The sequence below is a fragment of the Numenius arquata genome, chromosome 12 (assembly GCF_964106895.1).
Source record: "Numenius arquata chromosome 12, bNumArq3.hap1.1, whole genome shotgun sequence".
NCBI classification, from domain to species: Eukaryota; Metazoa; Chordata; class Aves; order Charadriiformes; family Scolopacidae; genus Numenius; species Numenius arquata.
In genome coordinates this window covers 40,595,610-40,620,825 of record NC_133587.1, presented here as the reverse complement: position 1 = coordinate 40,620,825, position 25,216 = coordinate 40,595,610, and the positions used below count along the sequence as shown (strand labels likewise).

The window sequence follows — 25,216 nt, the reverse complement described above, 5'->3', positions numbered from 1 at the left end:
CTTCCATCTACCAAGAGCTAGGAAAAGGGCTGTGGAGGACAAATTACCCCTGTGAGTATTATGAGTTTCTTCCTCAGGCTTTGAGATGAGTGAGTATGACAAGGTCAGCTTTGCCCTTTCACCAAACATTAACTGCGCTGCAGGTCTCCCGTTACTCACTGCCTTTCTTGCCCGATTTGGGACATGTCTTTCATTCACCGTCCACCTCAGACTCCATTCTGGCTACACAGATAAACTTTATGCATAGGCTAAGCTCCTGAGCTCAGCGGAACAGTCTCATATAAATAGGGCCTGAAATGAGGGGACCCTCGTCTTAGTCAGTATTCCTCTAGACGCTTTACCCATACTAAATTGCAATAATAATGTTCACCAGCAGTGCCTGTAAATGAGAGCATCTCTCTCAGGTGGCTGGCAAGAGATCTTCCCCTTGTGACACCAATTGACTTTGCTGCAGTCCTCCACCTCGGTGCCCTGCAGCCTCCACACAGTGTATTAACCCCGTTGTTTCTCCTTCCCCGCTAGGATCCTGACAGAATTGTGTCTCCAGCTTTTCCTGCCCTTGGCTACGAATTGCATTACTGCCACTGTGATTTCTCTGCTAGTAGTAGTTAAGAGACAGAAACAAACAGAAACCACGTGCTCTGGGCTCTCTACAAACACAAACAAACTTTGAGTCTCCAGTTGGGACTCTTACTAAAAAGGAAAGGGAAAAACAACAAAAAAAAAAAAAAAAAAAAAAAAAAAAAACAGAAAAAAGGGAAAAGGTTAAAACTACTGTGTGCCTGGGGTTACATCACTGCCTGAGCCATTGAGAAACTCTGGGGCTGTGTGTTTCTCAGCCTGACTATACTGGTGTTTCCATTAAAACCCTAATTGCTATTAACACCAGCAGAGCAGTGGCCCAGACATCACAAAAGCAACTCCTGCCCCTCTCCTGATGTGCTGCTTTGCCAAGGCAGCAATGTGGTGGGGAACGTGGCTGGGGAGAGAGTGCAGCCGGAAAAGCAAAATGCTGCTTCACAGCCTCTTCATTACTCTGTTAGCCCCAAACACAGGAAGCTTTTTAGCAGGTGGAACCACCTCCTTACCATCCGTGCCACACAGTGTCTCAGAGAGGGAATGAGGCCATGGCACAAGGTTACTGATACCCAAAGTATGGCTTTTGCTAAAGGTACTGGGACATGGGAGCCATCTGTCCCTGTTTCATGTCCAAAGCAGCATTTGACAAGGCTTCAGGCTTCATTCTGGGAAATTCCAGCTGCTGGCCGCATTTATACTTTCCTTAATTTTATAACAGGAACACATCTTCCCTCAGCACATGTGGCATTTTGAAAACAAGGAGAGTTTTGATCATAATTATCTGAAGAGCCTGGGAGTTCCCAACACAGACCAGACTCTCTTGCTCTGGATCCTGAACACACATCACTGAAAATCTGCCTCCGTCCCAAGCGTTTTACAATCCCAGCAAAAGTCAATGGCTGGATGCAGACAGATGGGCAAAGAAGACAAAACAGTATGAGCAAGAAGTAGTAAGGAGGGCAGGGATCATGCAACCTGTACATGCTGAGGTTGTCTTTATATTCCAAGCCACAGAAGAGAATGTGATTTTGATGACTAAGATCCTACTTTGGGGGAAAATCTCTTTTTAGGAACTGAATTTAGGAACTTGAAGGAGCTGGGACTGTTTAGTCTGAGGAAGAGGAGGCTGAGGGGAGACCTCATCACTCTCTTCAACTACGTGAAAGGACACTGTAGAGAGGTTGGTGCTGGTCTCTTCGCACAGGTAACTAATGACAGAACAAGAGGGAATGGCTTCAAGCTCCAGCAGGGTAGGTTTAGACTGAACATTAGGAAAGAATTTTTCACAGAAAGAGTGGTCGGGCATTGAAATAGGCTGCCCAGGGAGGTGGTTGAGTCACCGTCCCTGGATGTGTTTAAGAGATGTTTTGATGTGGTGTTGGGGGATATGATATAGGGAAGAACTTTGTAGTGTAGGGTAGATGGTTGGACTTGATGATCCCAAGGGTCTCTTCCAACCTGGATGATTCTATGATTCTAGGAATCAAACAGTCTACAACTATTTCTTTGATCCTGTTTGCCTCTTCAGCCAGACCAATGTCCTGCTGTAAATCTTGTGGAATTAAGGTTTATTCCAGCCAGATTTAGTGATGTTCCAGCATATGGGATGGCTAAACTACGTCTAAATGGAAGCATGCAGCAAGAATATTTTTTTTCCCACTCGTTTATCTTCTCTCTGTCAAGAAATACATTCAGGTGGCAAGTGTGCCAGATCTGTTTTGTTGTTAGAGCTCTCAAAAGCAATTAATTTCATGCCAGTAACTCTACAGTTTGACCTGAATTTCCTCAGTTTCTAGTCCCCTGCCTCCCTCTCCCCCTAGAAGCAGTATTTCAAACTCCTTCCTTAATCTGCTAATCCTTAACCTGAAGGGAGTGAATAAAACATCTAGGTGAACAACAGCCACGGGATATTTATGGGTGGAATGATAAACAGAGAACAGATCTTAATAGCACATTTCAAAGTCTCTCCCGAGCTGGATGGGTTCCTGGGGTTCAGGGTGAAAGCCAGTAGGTGTTGGTTGCCTAGTTTCTTTGAAAGCCTAAGCTGAACCTTTGCCTTGTGTGAAGAAGTGAAATTTTCGAAGTGAGACGTGTCTCTGACACGTTCCCTGCTGGCACAGGTTACACTGAGAGCAACGCTTTTGGGTTTTGTAGCCTAAATAAAAGCGAATGGAGCCGGAGGTTTGTTTTCCAAATTGACTCCAGTCATGAGTCACTGAAGCTTTCAAAACCAAATACCAATTTCATACCTGGAGCCTGAGTTGTTAAACTCAGAAGTTGTTTTAAAATTGACTTGGTAGGGTTATGCCTCTGAGCATCTCTCTGTAAGTTGCAGTATCTCATATGTGGAAGGTCTTCTATTTGGTTTTTTGCTGGGTTGCCGTGAAATCCTTGAGAGATTTGTGAGGCCAAGGGACATAACAGAATTGCTTCTGGCCCTAAGACTGATTTATCAAGTCCTAGGAAAAGTGCAATAAGTGTTTTATGATAGCGAAATAGTGTTTGTTATTTCAAACGCTGGTTTGTTTGTCATGCAAAAGACCTGAGGCAACAGCAAAGTTGGTTACGGGATTGTGCCTTCTCTTTTTGCTGTCACTGGGATAAGCTACAGTCAGGTACAGATGGGCGGGTTTAAGAACACCACTTTCTGCGTTTGTCCCATGGTATTTGAGAGACTGACGTGGTGACCAGGGAGACCGACACGGCAAATGCAGAATCCTAACCCGATGAGCCCGGGAAATGCACTGGCTGTTTGAACCCCTGTGGAAGTGATTTTAGTAACTGGAGCGTTTTGCGTTTAGCTGCAACTTGGCACTCGCTTTCCTTTACTGTTTCGCAAAGAATGAGAAGATAAATGATCTTGTCTTAGATGACTGAATCTGCAGCGAGTAACGTTCTGTCTGGCTTCAGTGGTACTTCGGTTGCTGGCCTCAGCATCATGCCTTGGCTGCCTCCTGGAGCCATTTTCAGCAGCAAGCACTATTTAAGGTGTCCCCTCTTTTGTTTTGTGGCACTGTGTCCCAGCTTATTGTGGCTTATATTTTACATTGCATCTGAATGGGGGATGGGGAAGGTCTAAAACCAGACACAAATATTTTCTGGGGAAGGAGAATATGCAGCTCTACCTCATTTAAGAAAGCTTGGTACAGCCAGCTAAGCCCAGGACTGAAAACCAGGCAGTCCATGCTCTCCTGTTACCTTAATGGGTCTGAAAACTTAGAACTTTACACATCAAGCCTGTTCAAGAGACTAACCAAATGTAAACTATTCCACTGCCACTCCAGCATGGGTATTTGTCACCAAATCTCCTTTTGTGAACGATGCAACAGACTCCAACCAGTGCAGCCTGGTTGTTTAGGGGCTTATCGGTTCTAGTACTCATTATAATGGAGCTGATGGAATGGGATGGAGTGGAAGGGAGCAAAGATGATAACCAAGGGTGAAATGACCATTTGAATATTTGAGTCTTTCCAGTAGACCCTGTTTCATTTGCTTGAATTGATTCTTGTCAAAGGGAGCTCCTCATGTTATCAAAACAAATTGTTGTACATGGCTTTGCAAAACGTTATGCTGTGGTTTCTGGAAGAAAGGTGTATAGCAAGGGAAAGAAGCATCCTCCTGTTGCTGTTGTATATTTATGTCATTTATTTGTGTTGTGACAACACTGTAGAATCCGGGCTTAGGCTGTAGCACTGGCTGGGCAATTTACCCTGGGCCAGACCCAGATATGCTTACTGGTAAAGATATAAGCTACAGACAGCCTCAGAGACTGTTATTGCTGACCCATTGGACAGACAAACCTCCTGTTTCATAGTGTAATTGAGGTAGTGGAGGGGGTTAAACCATGAGAAATTTTGCAAGTGAACAGAATTAGCTTGTTTGTTTTATATAGTCATTAAAGTCTATATGTATATATTCACTATACATGATGATTAAAATGTATTTTCCTGTTTAGGAGTATCAGATGCCTGCGGAATATTATCCACTGGAACTTGATCACCACATTCATCCTGAGGAATGTGATGTGGTTTCTGCTTCAAATGATAGATCACAACATACATGAAAGCAATGAAGTAAGTGCTGGGAGATAGCATGTCTGTGTCGTGTTGTTTGGGGACAGGCAGCGATGCTGAATTTGTTAGGAATATTACAAAGGGCACCTATGCACATGCTCGGAGTGACTTTCATGTAATTTCAATAAGATGAAGAAAATGAGCTTTGATTTGCTAAATTTTCATTTATTTCCTCATTACTTCATATCAAAGGGGGGGGTTTAAAGTAAAAATCCCACCCAAAAGCTTCTCTCTGTTCTTCATTGACCGTAGATGCTTTCCACATTTGTATGCTGGGAGACACAGTATTGTGAGAGACACTAAATTTGGTGTTTCTTGAGCATTTATGTCAGAGCATCTTGCAGTGATGTGCAGTTGTGTAGGGAAAGCATTCATTCCGGAGGGCAACATCTCCATCAGCAGAGTACAGAAATAATTGATTTGGCGGTTGAGGCTCTGAGTCAGCTACGTCGATGACAGTGGGCACCTTGCTGGCTGGAGCCAGTGGGACTCCCAAGAAAGTAAGAAATAGGGCCTGAAACAGTACCATTTTTGCTTCTTGTTGTCTTTGTGGAAAAAAAAGTCCATTTTTCTGCTAATCCCTTCTTCACCATGCTGGCCTCTGTGATATGAGCTGCATCCAGCAGCAAGTCCCTGTCACTGAAAGGGATGGCTCCTTCCTTCAGGGACCCCAATGCTTCACTCCAACTCCTGCTGCTTATTTTGCACTAACTCTGGTCCTTTTCTTGATCCTTCAGAGAGGACTGAAGCCTTGGAGGCTGAACTCACTAAACTGGTGGAAAACTGACCTAGCTAACAAAAAAGCAAGGAAGAATTTTCTGCTGGTGTAGTGATCGAAGTCAGCTCTCTGATGGGTGATTGAGAGTCAGAGCCAGTTCAAGGTTCCCCCTGTTTAGTCACCCAGCAGCCCAAATAATACGAGGGTTTTGGAGTGGATTAAATGCATCCACTCTGACAGAAAAAACATTTTTCTTTATTTTCTTGGCAAATAGTTCTTTTTGATAGTCCTTCGGCAAAAGTTTTTACTGTTCTCATTCCCATTGTAATATTCTTAGAGTGGAATATTCTCCTTTTAGGGTTGTCCCCTGATATTTACCTCCATAATCAAGAAAAAACAGTGTGCTACAAACACACAGGCATAAACACACACCCCCTTCAAACTCTTTCTCTTTGGAAAGCAGGTGGACTAAAGTGCCTATAGATTATGAGCTGGGTCCATAGCTGATACCAGTCAATGGGGCTCCACTCACATAGGAACTGGTCCTGTAGAAATTGGAAACCACCTCAGGAGCCTGGATATCTCTTAATTTTAATATCATCCTTGGTTAACTTTCCAAATGTAAGATTTGATATCTGAACTTTAATCCCGTACTTTGGGAAAACAAATAGAAAAAGTCACTAGTACCTAGATAAAGAAGTCTAAGATTCTAAGTTTTTTGGGACATCTATTCATAACTGTATTATTATTCAATCAGATGCTCCTTTGAGAAGATGTAGCTTGTATTAACTCACTGTTTGCTTTGTCTGTGTTTCTGACATTTTCAGGCTACAGAAGATGGTGGTATATGAGCTTTAGTGTTGACAGTTTTATGCTGCATGATTTACTCTCATGAAAATACTGCACGTCTTAATACAAATTTTTACAGTTATTTAGGAAAAATCAGTTAAGAGTCAGGCACTCAAGTGCTTTTTAAAATGCGACCACAAAACACCAAGGAAAATATAAACCTGTAAATACACAGACAAATCCTCACATGCCTCAGTTTTCATTAACTCATCTTTTCTCTGCAGAACACTGCAGTCTTTTTGGGAAAGAGCTTTATACAAGCTTAGTGATAACTTTGTTATGGTCTTATTGTGGTATTAGTCAGAGTTAAAATAATGCCACCAAAATCAATGGGAGCAACATCATTTATGCCGGCTAATGATGTGATCTCTTCTGCGCTGATCAGTGGAGATTAAATAATGAATGCAGTTAGAGAAGCATCAAGGACTCAATGTGGGAACATTTTGCGTGAAGTTATAGTGCTTATGCTAATAAATCAAGAAGGGAATTGCTGAAGATACCTGGAGCCGAATGGTGGATACATGTGGGGATCAAGAATCCTCAGTCAAATAAATGAAAAGGTATAAATTAATGAGTTCTGCTAATTGGGTTTATTATTTAATAAAAATAAATCCACAATTCCAAAAGGAATTGCTCAAAGTTCATTTTATTCTGGTTTCCTATGGGAACGATGCAGAGGGAGATCTCACCACCACCGTATGTATTTGTCTCTATCTGTCCCAGTGCCTCCCCAACCCACTGGCCAGTTCCACTTAGTTGTGACACAGGAACAACGGGCTCATATATAATTATTTTACAATTCTTATGAAAATGGGCAGTTGTGGAGAAGACAAAAACTGTGGAGGGGTTGCAACTGAGGTGTTCCAAGGAGTGGAACAAGAGTCTAGACATTATATCAGAAAATTTACATGAGAATGAGACCACAGGGAAAGGTTTAATTCATGCTCATAACTTTGAAAAATCAAATGTGAGACTTAGAGTCTTTGGAAACCTGGTCTTACTAGTTTGGGGGTCAGTCAAGAATGGAGCTAAACTATTTGTTTGGTGTTAGCCAAAAATAGAGGGTTTTTTTGGTTTGTGGTTTTATTTTCCTTTGCTCAGCCTAAGAGGAGAAGAAAAGAAGAAAATTTAATTTGGTTTAAACAAAACTTTGAAAATAAAACGTTTCATCTTCTTCTCAGTTGCTCTGTTTTTAAATCCTATTTTACAGATGAAGCCAAACTAAATTTCAAATCTTAATGAAATAATACAGACGTGAAAGCTTCAACACATCCAAAAGATTTCTTCTGTTTATTTCAGCTCAATAAACAGAAGGGATCACAACTTGTGAATGGGCTATCATTTTGTAACTGTGTGTCTTGTCCAATAAATTCTTAGTCCACAGAATTTTGCCGGGTTTGATAGTGCATCTGCTGCTGTTGACTGCCTAGAGATCATCAATACTTCGTGCATATGAAATCTGAAATAAAATTAACTGAGGGTCAAAAGTTTCAAATACTTTAGTAGAGTTAATTAAAAGGCTGGAGAATGGTGAGACCCGAATGACATCAATGATACCAGCTAACATAGGTAATTAATGTCATCCTTCAGGGAATATGCTGAATCTCTGCTTGGTCAGGAAGAAATTTTCCCAGACTTCTATGTGGAAATTACCATCAGCAGTTACTTGTGATTTATTGATGTGATGTTACCATCTGCCCCTCTGTAGCTAATTTTGTATTCCACAGATGTGCTCTCACTGCACAGCCATTAGGAGAAGATGCCTTTACTGATACAAAATTCCTGTTGAAGTTATGGCAAAATTCAGAGGTGATGTGTGTAGTGATGTGACTTACACACTGAAGCACTAATGGCAGGAACAGAGGGGATGAAGTAACTGATAAAAGCGTATCTTTAAAGTGAAATATCTTTTTTCTAAATGTCAGTCGTGCTTCCTCCCTTCTGTGGAAATGAAGCAAGAATGTAACAGTAACTTCTATCTCATATTTTCTTGGAATTGCTCAGCAAGTGGGTTATTCTGCCTAAGATATGCTTAGACTCTTATGTCATCTTTGGATACGACCCTGGACTATGGCTGTACCTCTCTGAAAGATCATCTGTAGTCAAGTGACCTGCCTCCTCTTGTCTTCTTTCCACATGGCTGTTTCTTAAACTGCTTGCAGACTCCTGGTGTGGACATGCCTTGTGGCATGTTGACTTTCCAGACGTGCTCAGGTACAGGAGATCCTGCATGTTGTGGTCAAAGCCAAGCCTCAGCAGAAAGTCACAGACACAGCTGGGAGTTGCTGACAGCACCCAAGATATTCCAATTCTAAGTCACGGGGATAAATCTGTGTCCTGTAAATGAATTCTAGCATTGATTTTTAAGGGAAAAACCAGATATAGAATTTTTTTAATGTTCTCACCATGATTTTAAAATGTTCTTTTCTGTTTCCTTTCCAGCCCTGGTGTCGGTGTATTACCACTGTCTACAATTATTTTGTGGTGACCAACTTCTTCTGGATGTTTGTGGAGGGCTGCTACTTACACACCGCTATAGTGATGACTTACTCCACAGATAAACTGCGGAAATGGGTCTTTCTCTTCATAGGATGGTGTAAGTGCCTTGTGTGTTTAAAATGGCATTACGTGGTACCTGGCATTAAAGTGATAAAGACAAGAGCAGCAAGAATAAACTTTTAAAATCTCACTGTGGTGAAATCTGACATTCAAATCTGGCTTTGTCAGAACATGAGATCAGGTTTGGTTCTTCGCTGCAGTGATGACACAAAGCTAATAGGTTATTGCTGGATTTATCTTCTTCATTTAGATCCTCAGGCAGCTGGTGTTAAGGGCAGAAAGAGAACTCCCAGGCTTAGCATTTTGGGAATGCAGCAGTTCATACCATGTCCCTTTCACTTTGATCAGCAAAGCAGCGATCACAGCCCCTTATACACTGCTGCTCCACAGGACATGGAACAGAAAATGCACTGTCCATGCCCTCTGGACCACTCAGTCTCCAGAGACAGACGAGACACTTCTAAGTGAGAAGCCTACCAGAAGAGAAGCCTAATTATCTGCTGGTACAACCTTACAGCTGGCTTTTGTCTGCTGAAGGGTTTGTTCCTAGAAAGCAGCCCTTGATAGAGCCACATGTCAACTTTGTACTATTCTTGTGGCTACTCAAAGACACAAAAATAGCTCATTGCATGCCGTTACCTCCCTTCTACTGTGTCAGCCTGAGCCAGAGCAAAGGCTGCTGCTTTTCCCTACCTGCATCCACGTAAGCTGGTCCATCAGCGCAGGCTGGGAACCGACTGTTGGAGTAGCAGCCCTGCTGAAAAGGATGTAGGGCTTGCAGTGGATGCAGGCTGAGTATGAGCCATCGGTGCCTCCTCATCACAAATAGGGTAAAACACATACTCTGGGACTAGAAGACTGAGGGAAGTTATTAATACTTTCTACTCAGCTTTGGTAAGGCTGCCTTTGGAATACTTTGTTCGGTTTTGGGTCTTTTAGGTCGAAGGGGATGTGAAAAAACTGGAGATTATCCAGTAGAAGGCAGTTAATATGATCAGGGATCTAGACAACATGACATGTGAAGTGAGGCTGAAAGAGCTGAGCTTGTTTAATCTGGCAAAGAGAAAGCTAAGGAGGGATCTCTTAGGTACCAAGAACGATTTGAAGAATAATTACAAAGACGATGGAGCCAAATTCTTCTTGGTAATAGCAGATGTTATAAGAAGGGACAGTGATCACAAATTGCAGGCTGGGAGGTTCCAGTTGGACATTAAGAAAACAGAAAATTTACCAAAAAGGTAGTGCAACCCTGGAACAGATTATGTAGAAGCTGTGGAATCTCTGACCCTGGAGGTATTGAAAATTCGGCAAGGCTAAGCCCTGGCTGAGGTGAGCTAGTGTTGGTAGCTCTGCTTTGAGCAGGAGATTGGGCTGGAAACCTTCAGAGGTCCTTCCCAACCAATATATCCACGATCTGAACTTGGCCAGGAGAGGTTTGGCAAGACAAGCCCCATGTGGACAGCTTGTTTGCTTGAATGTAAAATCTGAGGTCAAACAGAACTTGTGAATTTTATAGTTCTTTTCTGTTAAAAGAAGAAACATGGAAAAAAGTAGCAAATATTTTATTTTCTGGAAGTAGAATGACATTTTGTTCAGAAATGCCTCTTCCTCTCAGAATTGAGCAAAAGTAATTGAATTGCTGTTCTGGAGGCAGGAGTAGCCTTTAAAACAAAATATATCATTCAATCCAAAATCAAATGGGAGGAAAGAGGAGTTGTAGAAGGAAGACAATGTTTATGCGGGGAATTGATTCAATTTTTTTTTCAATATTTCTCAGTTCTGTCACCAAACTGGAAAATCAGCTGCTCACACGGCTCTCACAGACCCCTTGACTGCTTTGTTCCCTAGTATTTTCCCTCTCTACCTCTCTCAGAGCCCGCTGGGTCTCTGATTACTAATGTAGGAGTGGTGTGAGCTGAATATATCTTTCCTCTCACCATTTTTGGTGCTCTCTGTCTCTGCTTTGCCTTCCCATACACAATCTTTCATTATCCTCATTCTCAAATCCCTGTTCTTCACAAGGAAAAGTCAAATGGTCTCATAGAATCATAGAATGATTTGGGTTGGAAAAGACCCTAAAGTTCATTGAGTTCCAACTCCCCTGCCACGGGCAGGGACACCTCCCACTAGACCGGGTTGCTCAAAGCCCCATCCTGGCCTTGAATGTCTCCAGGGATGAGACGTCCAGAGCTTCTCTGGGAAACCTGTGCCAGTGTCTCACCAACTTCAGTGAAAAATTTCTTTCTGGTATCTAATCTAAATCTACCCTCTACCAGTTTGAAGCCATTACCCCTTGTTCTATCACTACATGCCCTTGTAAAAGGTCCCTCTCCAGCTTACTTGTGGGCCCTGTTCAGATACTGGAAGGCTGCTATAAGGTCTCCCTGGAGCCTTCTCTTCTCCAGGCTGAACAACCCCAACTCTCTCAGCCTGTCATAGGAGAGATGCCCCAGCCCTCTGGTCACCTGTAGGAGAAAGGACATGGCTACATTTTGTCTGTTCATGCCTAAAAGAACATGAGGGAAACATGCACCAGAGCCTTTGAGTCAATCGTGAACAAGATGGAAGACAACACAATCACTTAAAGAGCACACTTTCCTGCTCCAAAAAGTCTCATTCAAATCAGCTGGACTCTGAAGGCCTAACACAAAACAAACACAAATAAAGAGGTCTTAGCAATCGTGATGTCTCAAGTATACCATGATAGGACGACTTGTATTTAGAGTCTTCTGTTTGTTAATCAAGACTCTTCTCACACAAATCTGAATCTACACCTGTATCATCCAGCCATGCATGGGTTGTGATTAACTCCTGATTTTTTTGCTGTTGCAGGTATTCCTTGCCCAATCATCATTGCCTGGGCCATTGGCAAACTATATTATGAAAATGAACAGTAAGTGATGTTAACATTTGTGTTTATGTGGCTTTCTAAATAAATTAATAAATTGCTGCAGGCTGAACTGGTAATATAGAAATAATCCTGATTGATAGAAAAAGGAGAGGTCATCTTACCTCCATCCGAATCCAGACCATCTCAAATTTCAGAGCACTACTTGAGTCAACTCCCAGAAATACCTTTCCCAAATATCCTTGGCCAAGCCCTGAAGCTCTCATTTGATAGCTTTATACATGATTTACGGCCAGGGTAATCTCCTTCAATGGGAGTTTTGCTTGAGTAAGACCTTGGTAAAAACTACAGTTGAGTGCTAAAGGATTTAGCCGTCTGGGTGTGCAGAATTCAGTTGACAGTCTGCCAAGAATAGTCTTATGGCTGGAATATTTGCATTTCTGTTTCTGGCTTTTCCAGTTGGAAGCAGTTAGTGCATGAAATTGAAAAATATGGGAGATAAAGAGGCATCTGTGGTTTGGGAGTTTTTTGCCTCAAACATCAATATTGGTCAGATATAGCTCAGCTTGTACATTTCAACTAGTGTTTGGATCAATGTCTGTTCTCTGTTACAGGTCCCTTCCCTAGCCTTAAAAATATTCTTTTCTCCATTAATCTGTTTTTCATATGGCCACGCTGTTTGTCTGTCTGCAGCATGTCTGATTAAATATAAGTGTCCACCTTGTAGGTGTCTGCCTCTGCCCTAATCTGTGGTCTTGTGTGATCAGCAGTGATCGGTCAAAACAGTAAATGCAGTCTGGGGTGGATTTCTTCACGTGTGGAAGGAGATGTCGAAAGTAGGTTGGATGGATTAGACTTACCTGCACTATCTCTTCTGACTAAAAGGGAGGTGGATAGGATGACTGGCTGAGCTTTGGGCATCCGTGCTGTAGGCATGAGAGGAATTCTGTTATGCACTACTAAGTTCCTCTTCTCTGCTGCCCCCAAACTTCTGAACCCTTGATCAATCTCTCTTCTGTAGCTTTAAAGATGACTTTGAAGGTGATAATGTAATTCTCAGAAGTTACACTTATTGGCAAGCAGACAGACACCCTTTCACCGAGGGAGTTTTGTGTGATTCCATCCCTGCATATGATAATCATACTGTAGTCTCAAAATGGCAAAAACTCAAAAACTTCTGTTGGAACCTGTTCCTTGGGTGTCCGGGTCGATCAGCCCTGGGTGATAACCTCAGATCACCAGATTTCCCTAATTTCTGTGTTCACAGACCTTCTTATTTCTGGATGGGTCAAGGATCACAACATCCTGGGTCTGCTACATGGTCACATTCCTTCTAGTTGTTGTCGTGCGCAAGCTGGGGCAGTATGGCAGCTGTCTTATTGTGCTGAAGTAGGGCTTTCAGCTCTAGAACTAGAGCTGAGGGAACTAGTCATCTTAAACAGCACAAAACAAAATAACCAAAACTGAGGCAAAACACCATGAGCTTTAATACTGGTGATTCACACTAAACATTCCTGTTGTGAGTGAGTTCAACACCAAGGTCTGAACACCTCATTTTGGAAGACCGTTCATTCCTCCCAAAAGAAATAATGGAAGGTAGAACCCTTGATAGATGCCACAACAACTGGGATTGCACTGCACACAAGGTGGATAGATGAAGAAACCACCTCATCATCTGTACCGCTGCCTCCTTTCACCATCATTGTATACCCACAAAGTGAATGTGAAAGAATCTCCCCTCGATGTGTCATGGATATGAAGAAAGACGTGACATGTTTACAGAGGTGTGAGTGCCACCTTTCACCAGCGAAGGTGTCACTGGCCCAGATCCTGCTCAACAGAAGAAAGGGGGATACAAAATACAGGCAGCAGGGCAAGAAAGACAAAATGATGCCATTTGGTATGCAGAATATCCAGGCTGTTCCTGTTCAGTCTCTAGGCTCAAGCTCCGTGCCTTGGATGGATCATCAAATGGAGCTTGTGCATTTAAATCCATGTCATGGACAAACCCATACACATCATTCATACACATCATCTGCCTCACGTGCTTACTGATAAGCAAGGTGCCACGTTACTCTTAATTGACCCAGACAGTTAAACCTAATGTCTTGTGCTGTTTTCACCTTTTTGTCTTTAATGGTGGTGTTTGCCTTGGAGTGAAACATTCACACACATCCTCACTGCACATAGTAGCTGCTCCAAATGTGTTGTGTGTTGAGAACGTGCAGAATTTGGCTTCTGCCCACCATAGTGTGAGATGTAACGGCCTGGAGCCTCAGCGTTGTGCTCTCTTATTGTCAGCGGTGGGGCCAAGATTCATGTACTTTGCTTGAGAAATCGAGACCGGATGGTTCAATAGAGCCATTCCTTTCATCTAGCACACGCACCCAGGCAGAGCTCTTATAAAATGAAGACCTGATCAGGGCATTAAGCTGTAAGGCAAAGGCTATTAAATGAAAGCTGCTCTTTGCATTTGTAGTAATGTCATATGCAGAGGAGACTCAGTAAAGTAAATGAACCGAAGCAAAACAAGACAGGAATAACTTGCTGAGGGCCTGTCAATTGTCATAAATATTCAGTCATCTTCTCAAACATTAAAGCGTGTGATACTTCAGATAGCTCCTGCTCGCTGCCCCCCGGCCTGAGGAAAGGAGCAGGTTCTGCTAAGCAGTCAAAGTGAAGCAGAGGTAGGAATGCACCTCTGGTACATGTGTGTGAGACGTGCACGCGTGTGTATTTAATTTACTTATGGTCTATTCCACTCTCCAGTCCATCAGCCATTGGGAGAGTTTAGACTAAACTTTGTGGCATTTACAAAATCCTTTCTCTGGGCTGGGGTGATGTGGAAATCATGCCTTTAATTTGAATTCCGTAAGCGTGTGCAAAGATAGACAGATGAGACAAAACTAATCCCTGGCTTTGAGAAGTAATTGCTACCAGGGTACTGGAGCATCTCTCATGTAAGGAGAGGCTGAGAGGGTTGGGAGTGTTCAGCCTGGAGAGGAGAAGGCTCAGGGGGATCTTATCAATGCTTATAAATATCTTATAGGAGGGTGTGAAGAAGGCGGAGCCAGACACTTCTCAGTGGTGCCCAGTGACAGGACAAGAGGCAGTGGCACAAACTGAAACACGTGAAATTCCATCTGAAAATCACGAAAGACCTTTTTACTGTGAGGGTGGACACTAGAAGAGGTTATCCAGGGAAGTTATGGAGTCTTTATCCTTGGAGCTACTCAAAAGCCAGCTGGGCACAGCTCTGAGCAACCTGCTTCAGCTGACTCTGCTGGACCAGACAATCTCCAGAGGTCGCTGCCAACCTCAGCTGTTTGGTGAAAGCAGGCTGATCTCCCCAGTCAGCTTAGCTGTTATGCTCCATTTATCTTGACCCCAGGGGAAATCATGTGTTATTCCCCCATGAGGTTAGACCTAACAAACTGGACACATGCAGAGAACATGTACTTTCCTGCAGCTTCCAAGGCTGTTTGGGTATCCCAGTGGACAGCCCAAAATTCAGAACAAAATGGGAAACTTCTCTTCTTCATCTGACTGTGCATTTGAACTGTAACTTAAGTTGTTTAGAGGTTGAACTGGAGTTCAAATTGTGTCGCTCTTTCACATGGGAGTGTGAAGCAGTCACAATAGTCCTTCACACGGGAAGAACGTTAAGAAAATGCTTCAACCAGCTTCCTGATGTTTTCATTTTCGTTCTTACTAGGGACCATGTTCTGCATATTGAGGCTGTATTTGTCTCAATATTGGTACTGTGGCAAACATCCTGTCTGGCGTTTAGCAGTTCTTTAGCAAAATCTGACAACTCTGGAAAAAGTACCATTAAGTCTCAATAAGAAAAAGCACAAAAATGATTAAGAGCTACTCTAATTTCATTGATGGACAGCTGGTAAGGGGAAGAACATTAGTAATATCTAATTAACAGTAGCGATAAAACCAGTGTTGGTTTTTGTTATATAAAGAACTATCAGAGAACCATGAAGAATATTAATTAGTGCTATTGAATAGAAGTATGTTTACATATCTGAGTCTAATCAGAACTGTCTTCCTAAATTGTGCTCTTCAATATTCAGGGAGTGTTTGTTTATTCTTTCAGAGGTTAAAAAAGAAAAAGGCTTTTTTTTTTCACACAGATGGAATTAAACTTCTGACTCACCCATTAATTTTCAGCAGTTTGGGTTTCTCTTTTTGGTTTGAAAGAAGTGTGCAGCCCTGATTTTATTGCAGAAATAACGGCTTGTGTTGGATTTAAAGTAAGAGTTAAGATGACAGGCAGAAAAGTTTGCAACATCTCAGCTGAGGACCCAGTTTGAACAGTTAGACTGCAAATGTGGAATACAGCTAATCAAATGCAAACGTATGTAATGTCATATCTCATGTCTTCTCACCATAACTCTCCTGATTCAATGGGTGTATTAGAAATGTTTAGATTACAATGTAACAGTTCCATTTTAGAGCCTAATGAGATTAACACCTTCCTAGAAAAGCTGATGCCCTTTTTTTTTTTTTTTTTTTTTTCCCAATACCTCTTGGAGCATCAAGGTCTCATGGAGATTCCTGTGTTGAAGTCTTCCTTTGGCAACAACCTTGTTCCCTCAAATTGTGTGGAAGTGTGTATATACACATGATGCTTCAGTCAATGATGCAGTCTTGGTCTAATACTGGCCTTCAGGGAATATATGTCAGCATTTTGCTCTTCAATATGGTCTTACGGTTAAGCCGTATTCAAATTCCAAAGAGCAATGAGCAGCCTTTGCCCTGGAACATCATTTGTGCTCTACTAGCTCTGTTCCAAATTCTCTGCTGGCTTTTTCTAGCCCACTAAGTTCTGCCACGTGCCTCGGTCTGTTCCTTATTAGTCCCTCTGCTAGATTCCTCTGCAAGAACAGACAGCTTCCCAGAAACTTCTCCTCTAATAGATCTTGGTTCTCTGAGTTTCAGGCAATATATAATAGTTCTTCCAAAATGCCCTTTAAAAACCTCTCTCAAATCTAGGTCTTGCAAGTTCTGGAGAGTTGTGTTTCCTGCTTTGGCATATCTTGCAATTAATTTTTTTTCATATCTTTCCATCTCCATAACAAAAAAAAAACCCACCCAAAAATCAGTTTCTTTCATTTAAGGCTGCCGTGGGGATTCTTCTTGGATGATAACTTGGCTGCAGGAAGTACCTTTTTCCAAGTCTTGCTCTCATCAACAAGTTTTGGAAGATCAGTTGCAAAATTATCAATTTACACTAATTTGCAGCCAGTGCACCAGGGAATAACAGACATGTTTTATATTTATTTGGAACTTAAAAGACATAGAAATGGAATCAAGAAGAGGCAAACAATTGTGTGATACTGTATTCCTAGATATCTGCTGCATATCTCAATATTTCTGTACATTCAGTTCAGTAAGAGGATTTTGCAATAGTCAAGGAACACATTTTGGAGAAAGGTTTTGGGGGCATTATGTGACTCAAAATAATTCCATTTGAACCATAACTTTCCTTATCTCAATTTATTTGCCTTGGACTCGTGAGATTGTGTCTTACAGACAACATCTTTGAGGCAACAAGTAATATTTCTTGAATGCTTGTAAAAGTGCAAATCTGAACCTGTCTCCGTGACCTCCTTGGCTCAGGGATTACCCTTGTTTTCAAGTTTCCAGTGGCACTAAGCTTATCTTTTGTCACAAGGGACAGGGAAGACATATTTTTTGCTCTGTGGATTATGTGGTATCCACTGAGGGCAAAAAAAACTTCTCAGACCTTTGAACTCCAAAATCTACTTCCTGAGGTATTTGGAGCACCAATGACCTAAGCTTTAAGGCACTGTGATAGCAAAGGTGCCTCTACTTGATGGAACCAGGATCCAGACCATGTGGCTGTATCTATAATATTAAATTAGCTGCACCTGGAATCGTTCCTGGGGCTGGAGTCCAAATAGCATGGAATAATATGGAATAGTTCATATCCATATTATTAAACCCTCTTGGCCTCCAAATCAGGGTAGGTGCCATTTGTAGACTATTGGGAATGTCCTCTGGCTCATGCTAGCTCCAGATTTGTTCCCCAGAAATAGTTTGGGAGTTCTGGCCCAGGCCAAAACTGCAACAAGGAAAATGTAATGGCATAAATGGTTGAGTCCAGGCCTAATCCCAGTTTCTTATTGATTTACTGACATAAATATAACTGATTTATTACTGTCAGTTAAGAGAATGAAATGAACATCAGTGGTGGGTCACTGTGAAATCACAGGCTTAGTCTGTTGTATAGCAACAGCAGGGAGAAAAACACTTGTAATTAATTAGTGGAAGTAAGAGTCAAGCCAGCACTCAGTCACACATGACCCATCCAGGCTCCCTGCTAGTTTGAGGCCCTTCACTTCACCTGTGCTTTCACTTAACGTAAGTTGATTTCCTTTTGGTGATGTTGGATCAGGTATTTGCTAGCTTCAAATGATGTCTCTGTACTATATGCTGGATTTGATGGTCACCAGCTTGGTTCAAAGCCAATGGGATCAACTCCTTATACATCCAGTACCTTATTTAGACAGCATTTCCACCAGCCTGAGACATATTTGCTAGTAACAGTCCCTACTTTATGGAATTGAAGTATCGCTGGACTCTGCAATAGATAACGGTTTTTTCTCCTGCCATAGAATATTTCTTTTGTCCCTTTTTGAGAGCCAGCAGGACACCTCTTCTGCGTCCTCCTTACAGCGGGTTCCTGGAAATATTTACATGGCCAATAGCCATAACATAGTGGGAACATGAATGGTCTAATGGGAGGGGTAATGGGGGCTCAGATCTGTGTCCAAACGAAAAGTGGCTTTGCAGCAGAAAACTCAATCACTTGCCAATTATGTACATGATTAAACAACTCGTGAAACAAGGGAACATCTCTCTGTGGTGTCCTTGATGTTAAAATCTAAAAGAAATACATTCCCCTTTGTAAATTATGTTTCTATTTGTTTTGCACTTACAGATGCTGGTTTGGAAAAGAGCCAGGGAAATATATCGACTACATATATCAAGGGCCAGTGATTCTTGTTCTTCTGGTAAGCATGTATGTGGGTGCAAGGACACTGCCATCTACCATTGGGGGATAATTTGATAAGCATTTGTGATGTTCCACATCTACTTTTATGTAAAATAAAACAAACAAGTTCAAACTTCTTCAGCTGTGCTCTGAAGTTGCCACAATAGCTAACAATGCAAGTCAGAATTGCAGTGATCTGTATTTGGCTGTTTCCTTGACCTTAGGCCGTTCTTTCCTCCTCCCTCTGTAATGCTGTTTGCCTTCCTTTGTACAATGTTTTGAGGTGTGGGAAGGAAAAATGTTCAAAAGCAGAAGGTACATTACGGTATCTCCTCATCCACTTGAGGCTCTTGAGAACTAGGGCAATTCCATCATGCACATTGATTAGAAAAATGTGGTGATTGTGGTAAGGAATTGCATCTCCTTGTAGTCATTTACATCTTCTTCATCCTCATCATTGCTGTGTATTTGTTAGCTTTTCTGTTGTTTAGTTTCCTTTTCAGTGCCACCTACAGTTCACAGGCTGTGTGTTTACCCAACACTGTCTCCTGTGCCAAAGAACAGTAAAAGGAAGCTCATTCATAAACCATTTTGAACCTTCAACTAAAGTGCAGTGACGCCTTCTCAGAAAATATTGGGTGTGGATGGAAAAGATCAATGCTATTAGAAAGGACAATGCTGGAAAAACCCAATTCTACTCTTCCACTCCTTTGCAGTAAAAGTCATTTAGGAAGAAGGCAGATGTCCTAACAGAGAATTCACAGGGCTCAGTGGGATCCCCTGTTTTAGGGATCCAAGGTTTGCTATAGCTGTCCCTTATGCCACTCCAACACCCATGGAGAAGGTGCAAAAGCTCCAGAATAGGCAGCCACTGACAGCTTTTTCAAGGCTAAGAAGCTTTGCGCTCTCACTTTGTCAGTGCCGTGCCTTTCATGTGATTGAGCATGAAAAAAAGCTTCTCCGTTGCCTAGGAAGCCAGCTACTAAACTGGATGTTTCCTAACCTGAAATCAGGAGAGTTAATTTGTGTTAATTGTTAAGATGCAGCAAACAGTTCACATTGTGCGTAGTTGAAAAGAGAAAAAAAGGTAGCAGGCGTCTGGTTTTATGTGAAAAGTCTTTTCTTTATGTTGTGCGGAGAGAAATACAATCAGTGTGATACAATTACATTGTGTGTATGTCACCAAGGGAGCCATCCCAAAAGCACAGAGAGCTTCACAATAAATAGACTCACTGATATAGAGACTAACTCACAAACAAATCCTATTTAGACACCGCAAGGTAGCAAGTTTGCAATACTTGGAGCATTTAGTTTTCACATCATTGACTAGAAGTCTGTGAATCCGTGAATGTACCATAACCCTTTTAGTTAACAAGATCTGTAAAATCCTTGGATAGCACCTCTGGCAGATACCATAGGTAATTTAGAGTCATGAAAATAGCTTTGTTCTCCCCAGAACAGTAATTTCTACTTAAAGACCCCAAAGAGGCACAGAAAACAGAGGTACAGTTGAAGGCTGCCTTTATATGCAGGGCATGATATCTGCCGCTAATTTAGAGCAGCCTTGAGACTCCTCTAAACTGAGCCTATAAGCATACTACCCTGAACTGACATTGTGTATTGAACCTTTCCACATTGGCCTGCACTTGAGCTCTAATTAAAGCACTAATGAGAAAACAACAGTAATTGCACTGTGGGGTAGAAAGCAGCTGATATAGTTTAGAGAAGTACCATAAAGGCAAGCTCTTCCTTCCCTCTCTTTAAGGTTAGTCCCATCAGAAGGCACTGCTGGGTGAGTAAAAAGCTCTCTGGAAATATAGTCTAAAAGGTAAATCTGAAAGCTCCTGCTACAATACGCTCCTGATTACTAAAATGTGCCTCTGTCTTTTTTTTTTTTTTATTGTTAAAGATTAAGACAAAGACGGTGTTAAATACCTCAGCCTTGGCCACTATGTTTCCCTCTGCATCCAAAAAGGGTGGATATTCTTCTTAGCCCTCCTTTTGTTGCTAATGTATTTATAGAAACACATAAAGATGGAGACAAAGTGCTGGTTTCCTCTTCCCTCCAGTGAACAGTGGTCACCAGAAAAGAAAGGCACAAAGATTTCAAAAATAGTACAACTCTGTGACCTCTTTCAGTCACAGATAATGAGTTAGATTTGAACTAATGAAGAATTTCAATGTTTGGCTGAAGTTCTTGTTTTATGAAAGAACATACAGGACAATTCTGTGAGAGAACTATCCCAGTGTATCTCTGGAAACATAAAGACATACGAATGATACTAGAAGAAATTAGTTACGTCCAAAAGAAGGCTTACACTGAAAGCGAAAATTCTAAAAACTCAATCAAATCATAGTTCCTGTCTGCATGCGAGCACTCAGCCTGTGGCAGTTAAAACTGGTTCCACCCGTTTCAGAGCCAAGTGCCCGGTGTACAGCTCAGCTGAGTTTTGGTTACCTGTTAGACAAAGGTAGCATCATTACCTGTTCAAGAGGCATCATTATACCAGCCAGGGGCAAAGCCATTCAAGTGCTCTTGTTGGTAAATATTCTTAGTTCCAGAGGGCTAAAACCTGCTTCTAAAGATGCTGAGTCTCTTTAAAAGAAAGGATGATTTTGTCTGTCAAAAATTATTTCCACTGGTTTTAATTTTTCATTTCCTTGCCTCTATGCATTGAACTGCTGCAGCACAAGATAGCATAACGCCAAGAAACAGGTCATTCAGAAGCTCTGAGCTTCACTGGGAAAAGCAGACTGGCCAAAAATAAAGCCCTTTGATCGTGGTAGCAGTCCTCAAGTCCATCCTTAAACCATATTATTCTTGTATTACATCTCAGGGTACATGAACTTCAAACAATGCAGTAGAGAGATTTGTTTGATGCTTTCCTACTTGTCTTTAGAAAAAAACTGAACATTGACTTGGACTGAAACCAGGGAAACAATTTCAGAGGCAAAGGAAATTGGGTATTAATGCTGATCCTGAATATTGGGTGAGAAACCTGTATTTTTATTGACAAAAAATGTGAGGAAGAGAATGTAGGTAATTGCCCTTTTTTGTTTCATTCCTGAATGGATTTTGGTTTGAAGATATCCCAGTAGAGATCTAACCATCCAGTATATTAGATGCTTTGAAATTCAATTTCTGATAGTACTAGAAAAATAAACTCTCTTTGGTATTTTCTCTTCAAATTAGTGGGATTTTATATTTCTGGTATCTTCCCCCAGAGTGGTGTAACCAAGTTTTAATCATGCATCCCTCTCTGAAGGTAAAGAAGAGACAGAGGGTTGAAAATACATGCTAGGGAACTGAATTTCAGCCTGATTTTATTAAGAGGTCTACATTTCTTACATGCAATTTTAAATTTGTACCCCTGTCAAAGAACTGGTGAACAACGAAAACACAGCAAGATCAGAGGATGGACCTCAGAAAATAGGCACCGGAGGCAGTTAACTGAGCTGCTTTTTTTTTCCGTAACTACTGTTACGGACTGACCCCAGATATGAACTGCAATATTTCTCAGAGCTAAAATTGTATTAAGTTTTCATTTTTTTTGAACAGGCAGATCAAATATTCAGGTTTTTTTCAAACCTTACATTCAGCTTTTTTTCCCTTGTGCTTGAGAACTGAACAGTTTTCTAACCTCTGCTTTTTTGGATCTCATTGAAAATAATTCACCACAATCAATTAACTGCTGGCATAAGTGGGTATATGAGCTGATAGGACCTGGAGTTCACTTCTCTCTCTACCTTCGTCAGTTATTTACTTTTTGAACAAGACAGATTGCTGCTCTAGTTCTCAGTTTCCCCAGCTATAAAGCAAGCTTAATGATACTTATCTTCCTTTGTAAAATGCTTTGAGATTCCTGGATGGCAAGTGCTGTAGAAGAGTTAAGTGTCCTTAAGGAGATGGGCTCATCCTTACTGCAGTGGGGAACTTTGCTCAGGACACAGCTGACACGTGTAATGAAGTGGTCTTTATGATGTGCTAATCAGTAACGATGTAGGATTTTTGTGGCAGCAAGATCAAACTTTGCCCCAGTACTCAAGGTGTGACCACAAAAATGGAATTTTATAGCAGCATCTTGTTCTCTGGGTTTTTTTTTTCTTTTTCTTTCTCAGTAATGCCAAACAATTTTTCTTTCCTTTCTTGAGTACCACTGGGAACCGAGATGAAGTTTTCGGGGAGCTAGCTAGTGTAATTCCAACACTTCTTTTGTGAATGAAAATACCCAGAGCTCGTAACTCTTCGTGGAAGGTTAAGATGGCTTTACTTCCCCACTGTATTGCCTTTATATTATGTGATTTCATGTGCCATGCTATTACCTGGTCACTTAGTATTGTGAGTCCCTATGCAGCTAAAATGATCGCTCTGATGCAAATTTGGTTGGCTTAATCCTGGAGTGGATTTTACCACATTGCATAAAAATGCAAAATCTAAATAAAATAATATTTACATTTCCTGGGAGTGAAGAGGAGCAAGTTGTCTAGGAAGCACAGAAGTACGAGTTTTCTGTCAAGCTTAAAATAGAAAGGCCAGCAGAAATGAGCAAAATAAATGCTAGTTGCCCATTACACCATTACACTCTCAAAAGAAAAAGAGAAGAGCTTAACGACTTCTCATTTAAACTCCTGAGCTTAAGGAAAACTGCAAAGAAGCCTTCACAGTCAGCATTCCCTCTTTTGGGTATCTTGGAATATTTTGGCTATTTCATCTCACTAAGGGAGATAAATTTCCTTTCAAATGGAACTTGGGTTTTATGACAGAAAATTTTTATGGCTGAAAGCTTTTACTGAAAAATTTCTTTTGGTTCAAAAGAGCTTCTGGATTTGTATGTTCAGGTTATAATTTATCAGTGCCAAAACAGGTGGTCCAAATGCTTTTTGGATCACTGGCTTATAACTCCATTTTGGGCTCTGAATTTTCATCTCAATTTAGAAATGGAAACGCTAAACTTCCAAAGCCCTGGCAAGATATGAAAACTACTTCTTTCCCATCTGTAGTTGGAGACGTTCTTATTCCAGCAAGAATATATTCTTACCACATCATAAATGAAATTAAGAGAATATGAAATAAGATGGTTTATTCTGTCTTCGAGACCTCATCTTTGGATTAATTTTATCTGTCAGTAAATATCAAGGGAAATATCCTTAGTTCTATTTTCCCTTATGAAGCAGAAAACATGTATAAACAGAAATTAATAAAAATACCAAGTGAGATTAAAGATAAATAAAAAGGATGCACTGCCTGTCATCATTACTTCTCTTAAATGTACATTCGTCAGTCTCCGTTTATGGAACTGATGTGTGGGTTTTGTTAGAGCTGTCCAGTTCTGAGAGAAATTTATTTGTTGACACAGAGCTCCAATAATAACAAGAAAGTCCTTGGCAAATCATTGTGTACTTTGCTAGATACAGTACAGAGGCTCTTTTCTAGGAAAACTCACTTTGCAGTAGTAAGATCTTTCTTCCTTTGAAACACTACTATATATATGTGTGTGTGTGTGTGTATATATATATATATATATAAGAAATAAACTCCAGAAGCTTCATCTTCTTTCCTTGTAAATCAGAATCAATGTGATAGTCACTAGAACTGTATGGATTCTCTCCAGCTGAGAAAATACCTCCATTTTCTTTTCAAAGACTTCATCTTTTGCAGGCTGGGTGCAGCAGCCTGTTCCCTGTTTGAGTCCCAGATTGTGTCTTCTGTCCTGAACGAACTCTAGATATCGACCCTGTGAGCAGTGATATCAGGCCCAGCGTGGATGAATGGACAATAAACTTCTTCAGATTAGACCTCTTTGAGTGCTACTAAAAGGTCCTACTGAGCCAAGTGTCTTTCTGAAGTGGAGCGTTCCTTTAAAAGAAATCATTAAAATTGAACACTGAAATGTGTCTCTAGGAGGCAAAACCAGAAACAAGTATTTTGATGTTAGCACATTTGCATCTTTTGCCTTGTAATTTTTTGCTTGCTAAGCTCTGCCTTTGAGAGGTTATCCTATTCAAGTCTTAAAGATCTCCCAGAGAAACCTTAATAGAGACAAAAGGGAACCCTTGATTTTGGTGCTTCAAAACATTTTTTAATCTCTCCTGTAATATAATGTCACAGATCCTCAGTAGATACAGCCATATTCATTCAGTTGAAGCTCAGGTGGGGTACCCCTGGACAATCTGAAGATCACTGGATGATTTGTGTGGGCAACTGGTTCAAGTCCAAGCACTGTTTTTCCAAAAACATTAATTTAAAATATGTCAAATGAACCACTGTTGAAAATTTCCTGTTCCTCTCCACTGGATATAAATAGAACCTGGGATAACCAGCTACCTAGAAGTAATCTAAAATGAAATTATGCCAATCCAACTCGCCTCCTTATGCTTTTACCCTTCTTATCCTCATTGTGTGATGGAATGGCTTTATAGGCAAGGCCAAGTCACTTCAATTTTCTCTCTTAGATAGCTAATCTAGAAGAATTATTTCCTGAAGCAGCCTGTGGGATGAAGCCAGTAGCAGGAGCTTTGTGTGTAACAAGCCAAAGGCTGCACTCGTGTCCTGCCCTGGT

At 41.2% G+C, this 25,216-nt stretch overlaps 1 protein-coding gene across 1 annotated transcript in view; it reads left to right on the top strand.

Annotated features, from left to right (window-relative positions):
* The window catches only part of CRHR2 (corticotropin releasing hormone receptor 2), a 103,311-nt gene that overhangs the window by 56,781 nt on the left and 21,314 nt on the right, over positions 1-25,216 (top strand). The window contains exons 5-8 of the mRNA XM_074157095.1: positions 4,535-4,652; positions 8,662-8,815; positions 11,611-11,671; positions 18,603-18,675. Of these exons, the coding sequence (XP_074013196.1) occupies positions 4,535-4,652; positions 8,662-8,815; positions 11,611-11,671; positions 18,603-18,675 (406 nt within the window). The remainder of the gene's footprint in view (positions 1-4,534; positions 4,653-8,661; positions 8,816-11,610; positions 11,672-18,602; positions 18,676-25,216) is intronic.